General features: G+C 33.3%; 1 protein-coding gene across 3 annotated transcripts in view; it reads right to left on the reverse strand.

The window, feature by feature from the left end:
* Nucleotides 1–24,053, reverse strand: part of RB1 (RB transcriptional corepressor 1) — a 126,718-nt gene that overhangs the window by 73,053 nt on the left and 29,612 nt on the right. For 2 of the 3 annotated variants that reach the window (XM_069467289.1, XM_069467290.1), the window contains exons 7-16: nucleotides 22,197–22,307; nucleotides 19,180–19,322; nucleotides 15,119–15,196; nucleotides 12,405–12,514; nucleotides 11,404–11,481; nucleotides 7,607–7,694; nucleotides 4,187–4,303; nucleotides 812–868; nucleotides 691–722; nucleotides 528–604 (exon numbers count right to left, since the gene is read on the reverse strand). In XM_069467289.1, the coding sequence (XP_069323390.1) occupies nucleotides 528–604; nucleotides 691–722; nucleotides 812–868; nucleotides 4,187–4,303; nucleotides 7,607–7,694; nucleotides 11,404–11,481; nucleotides 12,405–12,514; nucleotides 15,119–15,196; nucleotides 19,180–19,322; nucleotides 22,197–22,307 (891 nt within the window). Of the gene's footprint in view, nucleotides 1–523; nucleotides 605–690; nucleotides 723–811; nucleotides 869–4,186; nucleotides 4,304–7,606; nucleotides 7,695–11,403; nucleotides 11,482–12,404; nucleotides 12,515–15,118; nucleotides 15,197–19,179; nucleotides 19,323–22,196; nucleotides 22,308–24,053 lie in introns of all 3 variants that reach the window. The other variant, XM_069467291.1, reaches the window with a different exon arrangement.

The raw sequence follows: 24,053 nt of genomic DNA on the forward strand, positions 1-24,053 counted from the left end.
TATCCTTAGACAAATATTCCTCTTTTGTTTCTGCAAGCAAAATTTTTCTTTAACAATTTGCACAATTATTTGTAAAAATAATACATATTTAAATTACATTTATAAAAAACACTGTTACTATTGTGTTTATCTGGTGGATTCTGGCTCTAATCTTTGGTTTCATGACCATAGAGGTTATAGCAGTGCTTCCCTATCAGTAGAGTCTGCTCTTTAATATTCCTTTGGTACTTGACTATCTCACAGGTCTTTGAAGGGATTTCAATAGGTACCTTTCCTGGATTCAGTATGCTCAGAACAGGAGCCTAGTGAAATATCATCCCCAAGATGACCTGAAATAATTCAAATAATAAGCTGCTTAAATGGCTTATGATGACCAATTATTCTCTTCAGCATATACTGATCTAAAATATGCATTTCTTCTTAAGCCCACACTGTCCCCAACCCCTGAAAAAAAAACACACACCACACCTTAGTTTTTTTTAACTTTAAATTGAACTAAAATGTTTATTTACTAAAATTTAACTTACTGCTATATGTAGCCATTACAACCTCAAGAGCACACGCCAATAAAGACATATGAAAGATGTTGTCATTCAGCAGTTTGCTAAAGGAAGGAAAAAAAAAAAGAATGATTAAAAACTCTACTTTTATAAAAAGAAAAAATTCTTTTATTAGAACTAAAAAATTTACCTGAAATTTTGAATGGATAATCGTTCTTCTTCCTAAAATAGATAATTTTTTAAAAAGTTTAACTGAAACCTTATTTGTGTCAGCACTGAATTTTTTTCTGTTACATTATTTTTTTACTTACTGATTTAAGCATAGATTCCATTACTCGGTAATACAATCGGACTCCAAGTTTGTATCGCTACAAACAAAAGAGAAAAAGAAAAATAAGATATTACTATTTTAGAAATTGACAATTACTAATTTTTTTAAGGTGTTTTTTTGAAACATACTTCTGACCCTTCTTAGGAATATGGCTATCAAAGATCACAAAAGCTAGTTTGTCTAAAACTCAAGACTTAAGTATAAAATGATGATTAACATTCTCAAGTAAATTATCAAGAGGGTAGCTATGTCTGGTACCTTGGTTTTCCTTCACTCCATTTCGGTCTACCTCATTCATAGTGAGGACAGGTTATATGCCCGGTACTATTTTAAACACTGTACATACCCATTATAATACTTGTTGTGACCCAGGATGTGTATTAAGATTTTCAAGATGGCTATCTAGGATTAAGAGAATAGCCTCTGTCCATAAAATTTAGTAAAACTGGCACTGGCAAAAATCGAACCAAATTGACCTTATCAGCAAAAAGTCTTAACCAAATAACCTTCCCATCAGTTGGAAGAATAACCAAACTTTGGATACACACACGTACCATATTCCTTCATTCCAAAGTAAAAGCACAAATTTCATATACAGTCATGTACCACATAATGATATTCTGGTCAAAGATAGACCCCCCCTATACAAGAGTAGTCCCATAAGATTATAACGAAGCTGAAAATTTCCTATCACCTAGTATGATGTTATAGCACAATGCATTACTCACACGTCTGTGGTGGTGCTGGTGTAAACAAACCTACTGTGCTGCCAGGTCGTGTAAAAGTCTAGCATATACAATTATGTACAGTACAAAATTCTTGATGATAATGAATGACAGTTACTGGTTTATATATTTACTATACCATACTTTTTATCATTATTTTAGAGTTTATTTCTTCTACTTATAAAACAAAAAGTTAACTGTAAAATACCCTCAGGCAGGTCCTTGAGGAAGCATCCCAGAAGGAGGTAGTGTTATCACAGGCACTGACACAGCTCTGTGAATGTCAATGCCACTGAAGACCTTCTAGTGGGACAAGATGTAGAGGTGACAAAATGATATTGATGATCCTGACTTTGTGTAGATCTAGGATAGTATGTATATGCATGCAAAAACACTTAAAAAATAAAATAAATTTAAAAAATAGAAAAAAGCTTATAAAATGATTATAAAGAGAATATTTTTGTTCAGCTGTATGAGGTGTTTGTGTTTTAAGCCAAGTGTTATTACAAAAGAGTCAAAAAGTTTTAAAAAAATTTTAAACTTATAAAGTAAAAAAGTTACAGTAAGCTAAGGTTAATGTACTGTTGAAGAAAAAATTTTTAAATAAATTTAATGTAGCCTAAGTGTAGTGTTTATAAAGTTTACATGTACAGTAATGTCTTGAGCCTTCACATTCAATCACCACTTACTCACCGACTAATCCAAAGCAACTTCCAGTTCCGCAAGCTCCATTCATAGTAAATACCTTATACAAGTGTACCATTTTTTAAATCTTTCATACTATATTTTTATAGTAGCTTTTCTATGTTTAGATACACATATACTTACCACTGTGTTACCATCATCTACAGTGTTCAGTACAGTAACATGCTGTACAGGTTTGTAGCCAAGGAGAAATAAATAGCCTATACCATATATAGCTTAGGTGTGTAGTAGGCTATTGCAATATTGTAAAATGTATATTTGGTTTTCCACCCTGTTTCCTGGCATATAATTCCTAAAATCCTTGGACTCTCCAAAGTGGTAAGTTTATTTTGTATGCTAATGAGTTGACTGATGGCTGGCAGCCCCTAGGTAACTTCAGGATCGGGGCTGGTCACCAGAAAGACCAAAGCATGATTAGAGGGCTGGGACTTTCAACTCTACCCCCTAACTCCAGGAAGGGGAGAGGGAACCAAAAGATAAGTTAATCACCCATAGCCAATGGTTGGATCAATCATGCCTATATAATGAAGCCAATGGTTTAATCAATCATGTTTATGTAATGAAGCCTCCATAAAACCCCAAAAGAACAGGGTTCTGAGAGCTTCTCAATAGCTGAACATACAGAGGCTTACAGGAAGGTGAACAAGAATTCATCCATGTGTAGGAAGGGTAGTGCATACCAACTCCACAGGGCAAAAGCTCTTGTGCTCAGGACTCTTCCAGACCTGACCCTATATATCTCTTCATCTCTTTATCCTCCGTAATAAATCAGTAAATGCGTTTCCGAGTTCTATGAGCTGCTCTAGCAAATTAATTAAACCTAAAGAGGGGGTCATGGGAACCCCAACTTGAAGCTGGTTGGTCAGAACTTCGGGAGACAAGGACTTCCCACTGGTGTCTTAGAGACTGAGTCCTCAACCTGTGGGATCTGCTGATATCTTCAGGTAGAAAGTGTCAAAATTGAATTGGAGGACACCCAGCCGGTATCCACAGCAGAACTGATTGTTTGCTTGCTGATGGGGAGAACTCCACACATATTTTGGGGTCACAGAAGTCTTCTGTGTTGGTTGTTGTTGTTGAGTGAAAGAACAGGAAAAAGCCCTTTGAGTTTGTGTGGTATTCCACACAGCTATACCATATAGGTTTGTGTAGGTACACTCTACAGTGTTCACACAGTAACGAAATTGCCCAACAATGCAGATATCTCAGAACATATCCTGTTATTAAACGATACATGACTGTACAACCAAAAAGAACTGTTAAATATAGATGTTTAAAACACTGATGGCATCAAAATATAACCTCACTGCACTGAAATAAATGTGTACAGTGGATTATAGTTTTCAAACATATTTTTATATATTGCCCTCGTTAATGCCACACAACAAAGCAGAGCAAATACAGAACCTGAATCTCAGAGAAGTTAAATGACACATCCAGGATCAACACAGCTCAAGGGTAAAACCGGATATACACCCAGCGCTGTAACTCCCCAGCCCATACTCTCAACCAATATATTAGCTTTAGATTTCTGAAATAATACTATCACTCAATAAGATTACTGAGAAATGGCATGTATGGTATTACCCCATTCACATATGTATACATGAATATTCATACATGTAGAAGTCAAAGCATATACATCAAAAATTTAATAATATCAAAAATTCCGATTGTTTTTCTTGCTAACATTTTCTAAAATTTCTACATTTGGCATGTATACTTATTTTTTTGTAATGGAGTGAGGGGTGGTTTCCCATAAAGTTTCCTATAAATAGCAGCACACGTAGGCAGCCGGAATATAGTATCTGCCAGTATTTTATACTATTGGACAAATACTATTACAGTATTTATATAATCTGGACAGATGCTGTCATTAAAGTTATTACTATATAGTAGCACTAATTAAAATGAACTCAAGTTACCTGTGATCCAATTTCAACACATCCCTGTCCCACAGCTTTGGCAAATTTCTCTTTAAAAATATATCCAACATCCTTCACTCTTTTCAGGATACTTTCTTTTGGATTCACTGTGCAGTTCTTCAAGAGGTATAAACAGAAATCAATGTTGAGGATATTGTTTAATCAGAATTAACATTTTTTGTTCCATAATATATGGCTTTTAACTTTCAACAATTATAAAAATGTGGAAACACTTCCACAATAACTAGGTAGACACAACTACTGAAAATAAGCAGAAAATAGAACTTCACTGGATGTTAGTGACCAAAAAATACTAGAGTACAACTAAGAAGCCCTACTATCTAAATTTTCTTCCACTAGGCTAGGGAAGAGCAGAGGTGTCAGTCCTTCCATACATCAAAAAGAGCCTCATACATTCTCAAAAACTACCTTCAATTAAGAGTTACACTGGGGCCGGGCGCGGTGGCTCACGCCTGTAATCCTAGCACTCTGGGAGGCCGAGGTGGGCGGATCGTTTGAGCTCAGGAGTTCGAGACCAGCCTGAGCAAGAGCGAGACCCCATCTCTACTAAAAATAGAAAGAAATTATATGGACAGCTAAAAAATATATATAAAAAAAAATTAGCCGGGCATGGTGGTACCTGCCTGTAGTCCCAGCTACTCGGGAGGCTGAGACAGGAGGATCGCCTGAGCTCAGGAGTTTGAGGTTGCTGTGAGCTAGGCTGACGCCACGGCACTCACTCTAGCCTGGGCAACAGAGTGAGACTCTGTTTCAAAAAAAAAAAAAAAAAAAAAGAGTTGCACCGGGATGTATGTTACCCAAAAAGAATCAAATGAAGAAGTAAAACTAAGATTTGAACTTGGTATCATATTCTACTGTAAAACTGTGCTGGAAAGAGTTAACAATTAGCTAAACTATTTAACTACATTTTCAGAAATACAAGATAGGGAAATAGTTACAAAAGAAGTTCCAACACGTGAATCATTTGGGATGGGGCTACATCAACTTTAATAATTAAAACATATCACAAGATGATGTATTGAAACACATAATGTATTATAATATTCTATAATTCATATTGTGATACATACTAGAAATATATCACAAACATGCTTCTCATCAGCTATATTAAGGGTTATTTTTTATAACCTTTGTAGATCAAATACTTTCAAGATATTATACATTAGAAAATAAACTTTCTAAAATTAATTATAATTTTCTTTGTAAGGTGCACATTGTCATTCAAAAATTTTACATTCCAGAATATCAATAATTATATATTCCTGAAAAAAAATAGCACACAAATCTTAGAAACATATAACAAAGAAGGATTTCCTTCCATGAACTCATTGTTGCCAACACATCCATTAAAATGTCCACAGCTTCTAAGATTTTACACATTGGGAAGATGGCATTAATCTTAAAAATGAAGAAACTTGAACTATTAAAGAAGTAAAATCAAGGAAAAACATAATGACCTTTAAGACATGCTTAATTTTTCATCTACATAAAATTTTGAAGTTAAGCTATCAAGCTTCATTAAAAGTTAAGCTTTAAATTGAGCTCCAGAAAATATCTTTGAGGCACAATTTTCTGCCGAACTAAGGTAATTTAAAATAAAAAAGAGCTCCTCCATACTTCAAATATTAGAAGACGTATTCAAAATCATATTTGTTTGAGAAGAAAGAGATTATCTTTCTTTTAACTTCTATTATCCCTTGGTAAAAGTTGTAGGCAATTGGGTAGATACATTTTGGCAAATATTCTTTGAGCTACAGATAACCCACAAACAAAAGCAACTTTATGCAAGTTGGATGAACAAAATCAGTTCTGAACCAACATAATTATGAATATAATGACAGAAATTACTCTGCTAATTCCTGAGGGGAAACACAGCAAGAGATGACAACAGATTATGACAAAATCTCAGGCAGGTTATGGTAATGAATGACAATTACAAAAAGTACAGTTACTGGAATAAATCAAATTTTAATAAGTCTCCTGCCTTTATACCCCATTTCCATGGATGAGCATTTCAGTGGGTCCCAATTCTCATCTGAGTTTAACTAAGGAGTGAAAGAGCAAGCACGCAATATGCATGCTTGTTTTCAATCTTTCTCCCTTTTTTTTAGGGGAGGGAATGTAGCAGGGGCCTTCAGGTATCACACTCAGGGTCTATCAGGAGTTGCAAACTGCAATGTGTACAGGGCCTGACAAGATTATAAATTAAGATGGTTAAATATAGGTTGAAAAAGACTGCATCGAGTGCTGCTAATTCCTATCTAATATCATAGTCAAAGCAGCCAGAGAGAAAAGATAGATTAACTATAAAGGAACCTGGTTAGATTGACAGAAGACTTCTTAATTAGCAAAAATGGGAACCAGGAAATAGCAAAGTTACATCTTCAAAGTAGTAAAATAGTATCTTCAATCTTCTAAGAGAAAGTAGAACCTAGACTTGAAGATCCAGCTAAAGCTATCTCACAAAAATTAAGGGTAAAGGTATTTTTCAGACCAAAAAACAGAACCTTGTAAGTTCATCACAAACTAACCTCACTAAAGGAATTATTAAAAGATAATCTGAAGAAAAAAGTGATCTCAAAAGTGAGGTCTAAGTTGCAAGGAAGAATGGCGAGCAAGGCAAATGGTAACTATAAGAAAATCTAAAAATAATACCATATAAATTAAACCATACTACTAATAATGCCTAATTTGAAGGGTTAAGAAAGCAAGAAAATCTTTACTTTCTTAAAGTGCAATGAAAATGGCACTTTACTAAAAGATTATCCATGAGATGGTTATTTTACCAGTTACATTTGATTTCTTTTGTAAGTATTAAGATTTTTCTTTAGTATTCACTGTATTCATCACATTCATGTCTCCAATATGAGACTATAAACACTATGTTAAAATTAAAAAAGAACTTTTCGTTCACAGATTTCCTGGAAGTTAAAAATTATACCATTGCTAAACGAAACTTTTCATGATATGAGAGTGTATTAAACATAATTTTTCATTGTTTTAAACATGGTCTTTGGTTTAAAGCTGTCCTGTTATCTTTTTTAGTTGGATGGTTGTGGTTAGTAAAATATTTATACAACAGCACACTAGCTTCATTTGAGCCATAAAAGAAAATTGGGTCAATGGCCTACAGGCAGTGAATGGCACATATCAAGAATCTAGCAAGATGAATTCCCTGAAATCCATAACTGACCTGTTAAACGTTAAAGGAAATCAGTGTTGCCAAGATGTTCACTTGCAAAAGAAAAACAAATAAATAAAAGGGGGGGGGAAGCAAGAAAAGATAATGGTTAACTACATGTTTTATGAGAGATAAGTGTTTTAAATAGTACTCAGTACTTTAACTTCCAATTTCAAATTTTTTTGCCAAGATATAATAATGTTTCATACATGACTTACATTAAAATAGGAAATCAGATTTTCTGATGGTTGATCACTTGATGAATTTAAAATCATCATTAACTGTTGGATAGTATTCATAACAGTCCTAAAGGAAAAAAAAGAGAGAGAAAAGTGTTAGGCAACGAAGGAAAAAGAAAAAAATGAAATGCATCTATCTCCCAAGTTAAATACATGTGGTTTACAAGGAATTACATTTTACTTAAATCTTTAAGAAAATATGTATTCACAATTAGTAATCTTATAATTATAGAATGAATGCACTTATTTACTAATAAAACTATGTATCAATAAAAACATGAATTGGCCAAACTAATGACATTATTCTTAGGAGAAAATATATAAACTGGCATCAAAATGGTATTCTTTGAAGAAAACAATATTATAATTAAATATTAAACACTTTCAAATAATTACAATAAGATATTTAGTAAATCAAGTAAAGAATCAAATAATTCTCCTTTATGGAAATCTTCAAGAAGAAAGGATACAAAGGTCCTGGATAATTTTAAAAGTTGCCACTGTTATAAAATAAAATTAGGTCAATCTCTTAAAAATCTCTTTAATTTCACAATTTTATGTATGTGTGTGTGGTGTATAGTAAACATTAAAATTCTGGAGTAGCAGTACATTTGAGACACTGTTTAATGATGTAAAGAACTGTAGAATGTTTAGGGCTGAAAGGGTCCTTAAATATTTAGTAAAACATGCTCATTGTTCTCAGCCAAGTCTCTCTAAACTGTTATCTACACTTCCGCACCTTTCAAATATGCTGCCCTGTGGCTTCCATACACTTCTATGCCCACTAATCATATTTAAGCTACAATGACTAAAGCCACAATGGCCAACTGCTAAAACCAAAAGACCGTTCATATTTGTTCTGATACTTGACTTCCTTGAAGCATTTGTGATTCTTGAAAACTTACTCTTTCCAGAAACTCCCTCCCTCTCTTGGCTTTCTTGGCTTCACTCTCTGGGCTCCCCACTCACACTTTCTCATTCTCTAGAATCTGACTTCTACCAAGTATTTAAATGCCAGTTTTAGGCCGGGCGCGGTGGCTCACGCCTGTAATCCTAGCACTCTGGGAGGCCGAGGCGGGTGGATCGCTCGAGGTCAGGAGTTCGAGACCAGCCTGAGCAAGAGCGAGACCCCGTCTCTACCAAAAATAGAAAGAAATTATATGGACAACTAAAATATATATATACAAAAAATTAGCCGGGCATGGTGGCGCATGCCTGTAGTCCCAGCTACTCGGGAGGCTGAGGCAGTAGGATCGCTTAAGCCCAGGAGTTTGAGGTTGCTGTGAGCTAGGCTGACGCCACGGCACTCACTCTAGCCCGGGCAACAGAGTGAGACTCTGTCTCAAAAAAAAAAAAAAAATAAAAAAAAATAAAAAAAATAAATGCCAGTTTTGTTTTGTTTTATTTTGAGGCAGGGTCTCACTCTGTCACCCAAGCTAGAATGCAGTAGCATCATCATAGCTCACTGCAACCTCAAACTCTTGGGCTCAAGTGATCCTCTTGCCTCAGCCACCCAAGTAGCTGGGACTACAGGTGTGTGCCACCACACTCAGCTAATTTTTCTATTTTTGGTAGAGACAGGGTCTCGCTTTTGCTCAGGTTGGTCTCAGATTCCTGACCTCAAGTGATCCTCCTGCCTGGGCCTCCCAAAATGCTAGGATTATAGACGTGAGCCACCCCACACCTGGCAAATGCTAATATTCTTTAGAGTTCAGCCCTTAGCTACCCATTCTTGCTATTATACATCCTCACTTCAGGCAATCTCATTTATTTTTATGGTTTTAACTCCCCCAATGATGCCCAAATCTTTAAGATCCTTATATCCTACTGTTTATTAGACATCTTCTTCATAAATGCCTCAAGAACAATACTCTAAATATGAAGTCATCAAATATTTATCAAACCTGTTCTTGTTCCTTCATTCCTACCACCACTCTATTGGTTCAGATCTTCAAAATCTCTCAACTGAACTACCAAAGTAGACCAGTACAGAGATTTTCATTATGTCTGTGGTAGTAAGGCTTAGACATGTGTACTTCGAAAAAATACCTCAGATTATTCTAATTTGTATCCCTGGTTAAAAACCACTGAAACAGATTGACAGGTCTCTCTATTTCTCATCCTCTCTTGTCCTGGTAAGTCTATCTCCTCAGAAACTATTAAATACTTCCAAGTAAACTTGCAAAAATCAAGTCTGATTTTATCCTTACTCCTGTTTAACATCCACTTACAGCACAGGCTGTATCATGCACATGCTATAGTTCAGATTGGTAACTATGGCAATATAAGGCCCTTTGTGGTCAGTACCTACCCTCCTCTCTTGCTATTTCATCCTTTTATTTTACAGTTAGTCAACACAAAGCTACAAAATAGTTCCCCAGACACACTCCACTATTTCACACTTGCTTCTCTTTGCACACGCTGTTCTCACTCCCTAAAATCCTTGTCCTATGAAGAATTTGTTTGTCCTATGAAACAAACTCTTCCATGTTTCAAAATACAGTTCAGACATCATTTTACAAAATCTCTTCTGTGTCAACTCATTAACTTGTCCTTACGCCTATTACTATACTTACATGACAATGTATTTGTTTATACATCTATACAGTCATTTCAAATATATTGAAATAAAATGATTGCCCACTATGTACCCAGCATTATGATAGGCCCTAATTATTAAATGGTGAACAAAAAATTCATGGCCATGTGACATGGAATTTAAAGGTTATTGTGGGTAGTAGTAGAAGTTAACCAAACACAAAAATGAATTTTATCATTATAAATTGTAATAAATTTATCATTATAAACTGTGATACATACTATGAAGGAATAGAATAGGATGCTATGAGAAAGAATAATGAAGGAAAATACTTCAGACAGAAGAATCTTTTAAAAAGCAATGTTTGTGCTGAATGAAGAGTAGCAGTTGGTAATCCATGGAAAGAAAAGAAGGAAGAGTTTCAAGAAGAGTGAATATCAAGCATGAAGGTTTTCAAGTACAAAAGAGCTTGGAGAGTCAAAAAAACTGAAAGAAATCCAATGTGTGACCACCACAGAGTGAGCAAGAAAGAAAGATGAGGTTGGAGAGGCATCAGAAGCCAGATCATAAATGGTGTTGTAGGCACTGTGAAGGTATTTGCATTGTATTCCAATTGCAATGGGAAACGATCAGAGGGTTTTAACAGCAGGGTGAACATGATCTGATTTACAGTGCTAGGATATTATTCTGGGATGTCTGTGGAGAATAGATTTGATGATGGGGAGAGAGGAATAGTGATGAAAGCAGAAGCAGCAAGATCAGTTAGTAGGCCACTGCAAAAAATCCAAGAGAAAGAGAAAGATGTCTTGCACAAGGATGGTAATAGTAGAAATAAAGAAAAGTAGATGGACTCAAAAAATGTTTTGGAGGTAGCTTCAGTAAGACTTGATAACAGATTTAGATGTGGGAAGGGAATGAGGAAAAAGACATAAAAATTACTCTTTCAAGGTTGTATATACAGATCAAATGGTGACACCTTTTTTTCTCTTTTTTATTTACTGAGATGGAACACATTCCCATTTTAGGTTATGTTGTTATGTTTCTTAAACACAGTCAGAGCTAGATCTAATAACTGTACCCTTAGCTACTAGTAAAATACCCAGCACACAAAGAAGACTCAACATATACTTGTTGCATGTACGTAAGAATATATACTGAAACAAATGAGCAAACCTGAAGCACTATAGAGCACTGAATAAATAATTATAATGAAAATCAAAAGCAGGAAACTTCATACCTAACTGGAGTGTGTGGTGAAATCACATTCACTTCTTCATCAGTGTTACTTTTTCGCGGTGTTCTCTGTGTTTCAAAACTAAATAATGATAGCAAAGTCATTCATATTGAAAATTTACAATTTGTGCTTTATGTATCAAAAAAGCAATGCAATACTTTCTGTTGCTTCATAATATCATATAAAATAGTAAATCAATAGACAATGATAGGAAACAGATGACCCAACTTCTCCTTCAATAAATGAAATTTTATTTTTTTCACCATTGTTTTTAAGTGTGGATTTCTTTCCATTATGTTTATAGCAAAGGGGTGCACCAATCATTAAGTATTTTTCTGAAAGTGAAAGTGAGAACTTTTCTCCCTGGTGGTATTTATTATTAACCAAGTTGTTCAGTATTAAAAATATTAAAGCTCAAGCTTTTCAATGCATTATAACTTCTATAAACTTTTATTTTCACTTAAATAAAATTAAAAACATTTTACTATCTTTAATTTCCAAATTACATGTATTTTCAGTTTCTTATTTAAAAATTTCATGCTAATGACACAAAATTAACCTTATTTATGATCAGTCATAAATTTTTATAATTACTCTCAACCATTCTTATTTTAGGTTTCTATATGATAATCCAAGAGAATATAATTTTATATTTTTTTTTTTTTCAAAAATGAACCAGGCAGGCAAGAGGAGATGAAAGGATAGACAAATACAGAGATCACTACTTGAATAAACTAATTACTTCAACCATTTTGTTTTGGTGCACATTTTAAAAATTATAATCAGATAACTGAAAAAAAAAGCAATTATGGAACACCATATCAAATGTGTTAATAAATTATATACTTAAAGTACTGTTTACCTTTCCTTCATATAAAGACATTTGAAAGTTATAAATGATACTTAAAGCCACCAAATTAAATAAAAAACCTACTTAACCTACCTATGTATCAAGCTACATCAAAAGTGTGTCAATGAATAAAAATATACCATGTGTGTAATACCTGTCTATAGGATCAGTCTGAAGAGTTTTATCATGATCCAAAAATAATCTTGCATCTAGATCTTTGTTTTTAAGATAAATTTCTTCATATCGTTTAGAGAGACTTTCAACCTCAAAAGAAAAAACACTGATTACCCTTTCATGTCATTACATCTCTCAGCACACAGAAGCACAGATTTCACTAAGGAATTAAATGTATAATATACATTGAATTTTATAATATATACTAGTTCACATGCAATATAAATAAGGCCCATTTAAAAGTAAAGGACAGAAAATTGCAAAATTTTTTCAACTCTGATTTTAGGTCTATTTTACATATGTACCCCATTTATTAGAATTTTATGTAGACAAGGCTCACCAATGCCACAAAATAATATAGATAAAATAGATATACAAATAAGATAAAATATTATTATAACCACTTAATTGCCAAGATTCTCCAAATACCCCATATTACATTTACCACTATAAAATATTTTTTTCAAACTTTGTAGCAAATCCTCTTGATTACATATTCTGCCAATCTTTTCTAAACCCTGTGGTTCACTCCAGCTCCCTCCAGTTAAGTATCTTGGGCAAGAGAATTAGCTTAATTAGTCCAATTAACATACTTGCACAATTTATTTCCCAATCTTAGACATTTTTTCAACTGACAGAATCTGTAAATCTTTTATCATTTCTGATCCATAATTTTTAATAATACTTTAAAACCAATGCCCAATAAACAACTATTGACATGCTTTCTGCTATGACTTTTTAAAGTGATTTCAACCTGAGACAACTAAAATTGCATTCTAAAAGGAACGGTAGAAAGAAAGCCAATTAAATGTAAACTTTTTGTTAGTTTGCAGAAGCGTAGTAGGCACAACAGTCATTCATGCTTAAGTTTAATCATTGTTCCTACCCTACATTAGTGAGGCACTAATTATCAATCATCTATTGATTGGCAGTTACATGGGAAATATTAGGGAAAATGTAAAGTTACTCTTAAGATTGCTATTAAAGCTGTAATCTTTTTTAAGGGAAAAAAGATTACTACAGGTGCCTAAGATTCTTTAGAGTTGTGAATAACATATTTTTTGGTATTTAAGGTGGTAACAGGACTCATTAATACAACATTCTTGCCTCTCAGTACCGTATCTTACCACTCTTCTACCCTGTATCCCAACTTGGCGTTAACTGAACAGGCCATAATATTGCTATGCCTTTGAATCTACAATGTCCAACACCTGGAAATGCCATCTCTCGTAAGACTTACTTAGCTCAGAAATCACATCACCTCCAAACTATTAAATATTTTCCATGAAACCTACCTGCCTCAGTTTGGATTAGGTGGCCCTCTTCTAAGATACCACAGAACCCCGTGCATACTTCTATCAGACTCTTGTAGACTTCTGTAAAGTTCTATTTCTTTGTCTGCCTCTCCCACTAGCATTTTAAGTGACTTAAGACAGTGAGTTAAATCTCTCTATCCATCGTATCTAGCACAATGTCTGGCACATACTAAGCACTCAAAAAATATCTGTTGAAGGCCTGAGCCACCACCTGGCTGCTTATTTTGTTTATTTGTGCTTTCTCCTTCTTTTTCTTGGTCATGTTTTTTTCAAACAACCAGGATTTTAATTTATTAATTAGATCTACTGTTTTTCTATTGTCTTTCTCATTAATTTCTACTTTTATTTTTATTTCCTTCCTTGTGCTTTCTTTTGTTGTTTTCTAGTTTTTTGAAAATTAATTTATTTTCATTTTATAATTTTTACTGATAAAAATGTTTAGTGCTATATATTTTTCTGATTGCTGCTTTAATGCATAGAGTCTGTTATATAGTGTTTTCATTGTCATTATTTTTGAGAAATTGTATAATTTCAGTATGTATTCTTCCTTTCACCTAAAAATCATTTAACAGAAGGTATTAAAATTTTCAGGTGGAAAGGGCAAAAAAAAAAATTTGTTGAATTAATAAATTAATTAATTCAATAACTAGCTAACAATTCAGGTCACAGAATCAGCAGTCTAGCAATTTGATTTCATGCCTTCAGGTCTTAGTAACTAATACAAGGTTCTTCTAAAACACTGCTTTTGTTTTTAATCATTTGTCATGGCATCCCTTTCTCCACATATCTCACCTTACCACCTAAAGGTCTCAGTTGTTCTGTCCTCAATGAAAACACATTTGTGGCAAAGTGTGAAACAAAACAGGCAGATGGATGGTGCATCACTAATGTAAAACATTTCTGCAATACTGTCTCAGTCGTTTCAACCAAATTTATTTTCAATTAAGTAGTTTTTAAAAATGCTCAAAAGAGGTGTTCCATAATACAGTAATATCAATAATGTTGATGGCACTAATCATGGATTCTATGATTAAGGATGCATACCAAAGTAAATTAGAATCAAATATGATTGTGTATATTTAGATATTTAATGGCTTTTAGAAATTGAAAAGCTTAAACTTTAGTTTTTGAAAAATTTCAAATCAATTTCTAGTATAAATCACAAAATGATGCTTGTTTATACATTTATATACATATTTAGAAGTTTTTTTCATTACTATAAAGTTGGTTTCAACACACTTCTCCTTAGCTAGATTACTTTCCTTGGGCAAAAAAAATTTGATATACAGTAACTTGATCTTAAGAAATTTAGAGAACTAATCCCCCCTTCCCAAAGTCTCAAAACATATTTATTTTTCATTATTTTCTTTCAGATTACCTCTGGAAGTCCATTAGAAGCTACAATTCCAAGAGAATTCATAAAAGGTATAAAATTTTTGAAATAAACATTTTTCACCTGAAAAAAATAAAGTTACATGACCATTAAAATTTAAAACAAAACAAAAACTAATCTGTCACTATTAACAACAGAATGAAAGTGTTAAGTGACTTTTAATAAATGACATCCATCCAAGCTAGTGTGATACTTATAATTAGTTCAATTATTTATTTTTTAATGTATGTGAGGTAGAATTCTGCCCCTAAAATGGAAGTTAAGTGGGGAATTGCTAATGAATGGCACTTGTAGGAAGAGAACCCACTGAAAGCAACTTCAATATTCCACATTTAACTAATGATTAAAAAGACAGGACATTCAAAAAAAGTAAGCAACTTCACCAAAGTTGCACAACTAGGAAGTGGCAGAATTGGAATTAAAATCCAGTCTGGGCCGGGCGCGGTGGCTCACGCCTGTAATCCTAGCACTCTGGGAGGCCGAGGTGGGCGGATCGTTTGAGCTCAGGAGTTCGAGACCAGCCTGAGCAAGAGCGAGACCCCATCTCTACTAAAAATAGAAAGAAATTATATGGACAGCTAAAAAATATATATAAAAAAAAATTAGCCGGGCATGGTGGTACCTGCCTGTAGTCCCAGCTACTCGGGAGGCTGAGACAGGAGGATCGCCTGAGCTCAGGAGTTTGAGGTTGCTGTGAGCTAGGCTGACGCCACGGCACTCACTCTAGCCTGGGCAACAGAGTGAGACTCTGTCTCAAAAAAAAAAAAAAAAAAAAAAAAAAAAAATCCAGTCTGTCTACTATCAAAGCCAAGCCACTTCTCTACACTGCCTCTGAATTCTCCCCAAAGCATAATTTTGGGTCGCTTCACACACAGGTCAGATTAGGAATAATCTGACATCTGCTCAGGGAATATAAAGTCAATTTTAAAGCATAAATTTAGGAAAACAATTTCATACATGAAATTAATACCCAATAATTTATTTCAAAACCAAATAATCTTTTGTGGGATTATATATTGTTTCGTGTAAAAGCACCCTACAGTTCACATGGATTTAAAAACACACACACACACACACACACACACACACACACTCAGAAAACCTAGAGTTATATTCCTGGCTATTCTACGTTTGCCATGTTATAAAATTTTAAACAACTTGGTTTTCTGTATTTAACTTCCTTTTCTAAGCTCCAAGTCTACATTTATGAAGGTGGGAATAATTTAATATCAGTTCCCACCTTCTACTTACCAAATAAATTGTAAGAATTAAGTCTCTAAAATACTTATTAGTTTTATTTTCTAACTCCGACTTACCTAGAATATTTATAAGGTGGGTAGTTTTAATTAATCAATTAGTATGACTAACCAGTAGTTATATAACCATAAATGCAACATGTAGATAATCTAATGTCAATTAATTAAAATATCACTAAAGCTTTTAATTGACTATACTTTAAAAATCATAACTATAAAGATTCTAAATTCTGAGAAATTGTTTAAAATTAAAAATTAAAAAAATTATTTATTCCTAATCTTAAAAATGAAATTTTACAAGTAGTTCTGAAATCCAGAGAATTAACAACCAGGAATTAGAAAACTGCATTTACTACTATTGATTATCTTGAAAACAAGCAACAGAACTGAAGTAAAAAGACATATTTCAACTACATTTGTCAGCCTATTTGCAAAGATAATTCGTGATTCTAGAAAAGAAAGTGAAAAATATATATATAAAGTTTATATATCTGTTATCTATATACAGTTGATCCTTTTTTTTTTTTTTTTTTTTTTTTTTTGAGACAGAGTCTCGCTCTGTTGCCCGGGCTAGAGTGAGTGCCGTGGCGTCAGTCTAGCTCACAGCAACCTCAAACTCCTGGGCTTAAGCGATCTTACTGCCTCAGCCTCCCGAGTAGCTGGGACTACAGGCATGCGCCACCATGCCCGGCTAATTTTTTTTTTTTTTTGTATATATATTTTAGTTGTCCATATAATTTCTTTCTATTTTTAGTAGAGACGGGGTCTCGATCTTGCTCAGGCTGGTCTCGAACTCCTGACCTCAAGCGATCCACCCGTCTCGGCCTCCCGGAGTGCTAGGATTACAGGCGTGAGCCACTGCGCCCGGCCTACAGTTGATCCTTGAACAACATGGGAGTTATGGGCACCAATCCCCATGCAGTTGAACATCCATGTATAACTTTTTTTCATTTTTTAGAAATGGGGGTCTCGCCATGTTGCCCAAGTTTGAGTGCTGCGGCTATTCACAGGTGCGATCACAGTATGCTACAGCCTCAAACTCTTGGACTCAAGCAATCCTCCCGGCCAGCCTCCTGAGTAGCTGGGAATATAGGTCCACGTATAACTTTTGACTCTCCCAAAACTTTACTAGTAGCCTACTGTTGACTAGAAGCCTTACCAATAACATAAACAGCCGATTAACACAAATTTGTATATGTTATACTTATTATATGCTGTTTGTATGTTATGTGTATTATATACTGTATTCTGACAATAAAGTAAGCTAGTGAAAAGAAAATATTATTAAGAAAACCATAAGGAAGAAAAAATACATTTACAATAAGGTTATATCATCTGTAAACAAGATGAATTGTCTGTTTAAAATGGTGGGTAACCACAGCTACAGACCTCAATCTACGGTACATATTAAGCAATTCAACTTTTTCTTGTAATGTCATAATTTGTCTCTGCTTCTAAGGAGCACTTCCAGCATCACTAGTGGCAGTTTGTGTGAGTCCCAAAGACTGAACACAAAAAATAAGTGAGAACCTCAAGAGATCACTTTTTACTGCCATACACAATTTATTGGAGAGATTAACTGCTCTCTTGAAGATATACAGCATTTTTGAGGGATACTAGCAATGCTTGAGCTCACCTAGTAGTAACAGGAAGTGGCTATAAAATTACTACAGTAGCACAAAATAGACTATAGTTAATTTATGCTGTTAATACATTTAATAAATTTTAACTTTTTATAATAAATCAATAGATCTGTGTATATTTTATGGTTGTAAATGACAAAATAGACTAGTATTTATATATATTTTAACTTTTTATTAACTTTTTATTAATATTTTTGGTATTTCTACACCAAAAAGTTTCTTCAAGTTTTTTCAAATTGTCGCAAATCTCCAAAAAAGTTCCCAATATATTTATTGAAAAAAATATGCACATAAATGGACCTGTGCGGTTCAAACCCATGTCATCCAAGCATAAACTGTATATTTTGTTGAAATTAACAAGAGCCATGGTGCTAAAACCCAGATAGCTTGATAAATCATTCTAACACTTCATAAACTAGATTTTGGAACCATACATCCATTCCTTTCCAAACTTTACAGCAAAATTTCAAAGATGTGACATTTTTCACTGGTATCTGGTTATAGTAAATTGTGGGCAATGTAACAAACTATGAGAAAACTGCACAGTAAAGTAACAGAAGCACTAGTACCAGTTGTCTCAAAGTCTAGTGTAGACTTTATTAGTAATGAACTATCAGTCTCTGGAAGCTTGTTTAATCATTACTAGGAGAAGGCTGAGTGCATTATTCATAAGATTTCTTCTGATTCTAACATTACAGATTCTATGACCAAGATAATTGTTAATGTGTATTCTCTACTAGCCATTAACATCTGGTATGATATTTAGAAAGAGAGTAAAGAACGGTGAACAGAAATTTAATATTGGTATCACTTATCAGTAAACCAAAACACTAGAGTTTTTTTGGCAGGGTATTTTAAAACATTACATGTATTAGCAACCTCAGAGGAATCAAAGAACCAATACATTTGAAAACTATTACCTTGATGATACATGTTTCAGTGATGCCAGAGCAAGGGAGCTATTCTCTTTAAAACCAAAATAACTAAATATGAAAAGTAAATTTTTTTCTAAATATTTTGCTATTGCATAAGAGTTGCCACTAATTACAAAAAGCATGCTCATCACAAAAGAAGTATATACTGTCAGGAAGAATTTACATCTAAATCTACTTTAACTTGTTTTAAAGAAATCATGAAGTTAAATTACCTCATCTATATTACATTCATGTTCTTTACAGAGAACTTCAATAATTCTTGTATCATTTTCTAGTTGTTTTGCTATCCGTGCACTCCTGTTCTGACCTCGCCGGGGTGTTCGAGGAGAACCATTAATGGGTATTACAGCTGTTTCTGTAAAAATGGGAAATTAGATAAGCACAATTGCACATTCCATTATATAAAATAATGAAGCATTCTAATTATAACTCAGAAGGTCAGAAATAATCTTGGTAACATTCCATTACTTTTACTCATTAGGCTTCATTAGAAAAATAACAATTTCATCTATTTATTGAATACCTATTATAAGTTACATACTGATATTAACTTTTGCCATCCCTATTCTCCCCTGACCCCAAATAGCCCAAAAAGAACTTTAAAATACCTACAGTCTCATAAACTAATACAAAGAGAAGGCAGGGAAATAGTCAACTTATAAAGTAATCTTAAGTATATCCTACTCAGTTTGCAACAGAAAAAAATGTTTCCTATCTTGCAGTCTTAAAAACAATGAGCAAATATTTATGGATTTAATTTCCAGGTATATAACATAAAGACAAATACATTTTAAAAGTTTTAATAAATTATGATTCTTTTAAAAGATAGGTATGTAAATACAATCATGTTATGATAAACTATGATTTAAAAAATCCCTTGGATTATTTTGAGCATTCCCAATTCAAACTGAATATAGTTTCAGCTATTAAAGATATTACATATGATTAAAAAGTATTTATTCTCTCTAGACCCAATCAACAACTTATAAGAAATTGAGAGTACAAAGGAACATGTTAAACTATACCACAGTATACAATCAGTAAAAACTAGACTGTGCCTATTGGGCATCTACCCAAAGGAAAAGAAGTCATTCTATTAAAAAAGACACCTGCACCTCAATGTTTACCACAGCACAATTCACAATTACAAAGATATGGAATCGACCCAAGTGTCCATCCACTGATGTACAGATAAAGAAAATGTGATATATATATATCACAATTATACACACACACACACACACACACACACACACTCACCATGGAGTACTACTCAGCCACAAAAAGGAATGAAATAATGTCTTTTGAAGCAACTTGGATGGAACTGGAGACCATTATCCTAAGTGAAGTATCTCAGGAATGGAAAAATAAATACCACATGTTCTCACTTATAAGTGGGAGCTAAACGAGGGGTATATATGGTCATAAAGTGATGTAATGGACATGGAAAACTAAGAAGGGGGAGGGTGAAGGAGGGATGAGAGATAAAAATCTACCTAATGGATACAATATACACTACTATGGTGATGGGTACACTAAAAGCCTTGACTTTAGCATTATATAATTCATCCATGTAACAAAAAACACATGTACCCCCTAAATCTATTGAAATAAAAAAAATTTTAAAAACTTAAAAAAATACTTCTTTTGCCTTAAAAAAAAGAAAACAAACTAGACTGTGGGAAACTCAACAAGACAAACAATCTTATTTTTAAAAGCATCAACCAATCACAAAGTGTAGATCTTAGATTCTGATTCAGTCAACCTGTAAAAAATTTTTAAATTTACATTTATAAGGTAATTGAAAATCTGAACATTTACTATTTAGTAATATCAAGGAATAAATATTCATTGATTTTTAGGTATGATAATGGTACTGTTGCTACGTTATTTAAAGAAATCTTTATCTTTTACAGATACATACTGAAATGTATAAGGATGAACCGACATGCAAAGATGTGCTTCAAAAAAATACAGCTAGGGAGACTGGGTAGGAGATGGGGCTACAGATTGACCACTGTTATCTGTTGAAGCTAAATGGCAAATACATGGAGGTTTATTATACTATTGTCTACTTTTATATTCATTTGAAATTCTCCATAACAAAAGTTAATTAAAAGTTTACCATACTTAGTCAATTCAATATCTCATCCTGGTTTCTCTTTGACAGAACACTTAATAGAATTAAATGTAGATCTGAATTATCCAAAAGAATAAAGTCTGTGAAACTAAAGTAATTTTAAAGGCTGGGAAAATTTTGAAGTACATTTATTATTTTCCAAATATAATTTTTTTTTATTTCTCCCTCTACTTTGCATGTGGTTTCTGCTAAATGAAGGTTTCTGCCTTCTCTGCTAAACCATGTTCGACACATTTTCAAAATTCTTCTCCAGACTTCATTTTTCCATTAAGTTATTGTTCACAAAGATTAACTAGGCTCGAGCCTTTCAGCCACTTCAACACCACTTTGAAACTTCCATGTTTTGTCATCTATTATTTTTAGTATTATTATTAATATTTCATCACGTCAGGAGCAAGGCATCAGTCCACCCTTGGTTAAGTTTACATTTTTCTGTAGTATAAGTGATTTTGAAATTCTACTCTTGAGGCCACCAAAGGAAGCAATTCTAGGTTAAGAGGAATATACTGTACTAATCCTTGCTTAATGCTATCTAATTATATCAGCAATAGTTATTTTTATTTAAATTCACTTCCCATCTCATCACCCAATGAAACAGTATCAATTACAGTTTGTATTCAAAAAATATTAGCCACATAGTTATTGCAGCATCCAATAGTAATAAAAAGTTAGTTAAGCTATTCCTATAGAATGGGCCACTCTTTTCTAAGCAACTTCATTCATATTTTTTTCTTCCCTTTTGCTTTCCTTCACTGGGTATACCTTCCCTCAATCCTAACCACTCTTCAACACTCACTTCAAATACTGCCCTCTTTCCTATTGTATTCTTTGGTCTTCCACACACAGCCAGGAACTTTCTTGTCTCCTGAACTCCCATGGCATTTGCTATATTTTGACCCAGACCACTCTAATCAATTACATGTCTTATCTTACCTTCTGTAACTTATGCTACGTGAGGGCAAAGTCCAAGTTTGATTTATTTTTTATCATCATCTCAGCATTAGAACCACGTTTGGTACCCACTAGACATTCAATATACAAGTGCCGAATGACAGAGTAGGAGAGGCCTAAATTATTTAAAATACTTACTATATGGTTCTTTGAGCAATGCAGGAGGTGAGAGTTTGATAAAATAGTCAAGAACACACAGCATTAACTGAAATGAGATCACCAGATCATCTTCCATTTGTAATACTTCCCCTGGAAATAAAAAAGTTTCACAGTTTTAAAACAAGTTAGAGTCAGATCTTTATGGCAGAGAAAATTGTGGGTATGGGTGTATCCATATACTAATTCACTCAACAATCACTACAGGCATAGTAAAGATTTTTTTTTAGAGTTTTCAAAAGTTTTAGAAGGTTGAAAATATATAAACTATAAATTAAAATATACAAAATTATGAAATTATAAATGAACTACAGATCTACTCTGAGAATTTTACATTTAAGTATTATGGTAATTCATTCCTTATGTTTAAAATCATTTGCATTTTGTTTTAAACCTGTTTCCAATCTTGGTAAGCGTATAGAATTTATTACTTCTGAAAATAATTTTGAGGTATACATGCTTATCTTTATTCTAATTATTTATGAAACCTTATATATTTTCAATTTTAATCCCTCTCAAAGTATTACAATAACCAAAACCATCAAGAAATAAAATTAGTACATAATTATAAAGTCATCTGTAAAATAATTATTTAGCACAAAACCTTTAAAGTTAATATATGCACAACTAGAGGGCTATGAGAAAATAAATGCATATAATAGATACCTGAGAAAACAAATAGTGTAGCTACACAAAATATACAAATCATGATCAAATACAGTTATAACACATTTGCTTATGGCTCTACATTATGCATTATTTTTTAAAAAGAAGTTCTATTGGATTCACTATCTTCTATCTGACTGCTAAACCAGTAGTAATATCTACAAATATTAAAAGTACAGAAACTATGTAAAAAAACAGGTAACCCTGCATCAGGTAGGTTTTCTATTAATATATTCATAGATGCAGTGCAAAAAGTATGTTTGCAATATACTCAGAAGGAACTTATTACAAATTACAGGTATTTCTGGCTAAAAATAGTAAAGTGAAGTCAAATGAAAGAATCTCTCTCCTTCACTATCTAATAATAAAATGAAAGAGGAAAAACATGTACTGGTAAAGTGCTAGTACCAACGCCAAATTTGAGAGATACTAACTCAGAGGGCATCCCCATCTTCTTCCTCTCAAAGGAGTAGAAATGGCTGACGGAGAAGGGTAAAACGGAGGAAGTAAACAACTATAGCTAACTTTTTGACTAACACAGACTCCAGTATACCGTGCTCAATTGAGAACAATCTGAATCGCAACACAGTGCTGTTGTGGAAAAAAAATAAAACTGCCACTGGAAGTGTTTGTTACAGAGTTCATGCTAACAAAAACCCAGAGCATCAAAGGCTTGCATCACTCAGATAAATTCTCTACTTTCTCCCTTACCTTCTGAGTATAAGTAGGTACAATAAAAATTCCTGTTCTCATACTGTAGTTCTTTGGGGAACATGAACACAAACAAGTCATAGACTAAGTGCAGAGTGAAGGGAGATTCACTCACAATATAGCAGAAAAAACTAAATATCAAATCAGGGTTACTAACATACAGTCCCAGCAAGATGAGGGAAAAAGCACAGTGAGTATGCAAACACATTACAGAAAATTTAAAAAAGAAAAGAAAAAAAGAATCACAACATAAGAAGGGGAAAATCAGATAGAGAAACTACTCTGGAAAAGAATCCAAAAGAAGAAAATACCCTATAAGTTCTTACACTAAGAACTAAATGAACTCAAATTATATAAAAAGAGCTGGACAAGCTAATAAAAAACTGAGGACCAAAAAAAGACCATTACAAAAATAGTTTAGCTCAAAATATAGGAAAAGCTTCAGATGAAAAAAAATATGAG

The sequence above is a fragment of the Eulemur rufifrons genome, chromosome 4 (genome assembly GCF_041146395.1).
Source record: "Eulemur rufifrons isolate Redbay chromosome 4, OSU_ERuf_1, whole genome shotgun sequence".
NCBI lineage: Eukaryota > Metazoa > Chordata > Mammalia > Primates > Lemuridae > Eulemur > Eulemur rufifrons.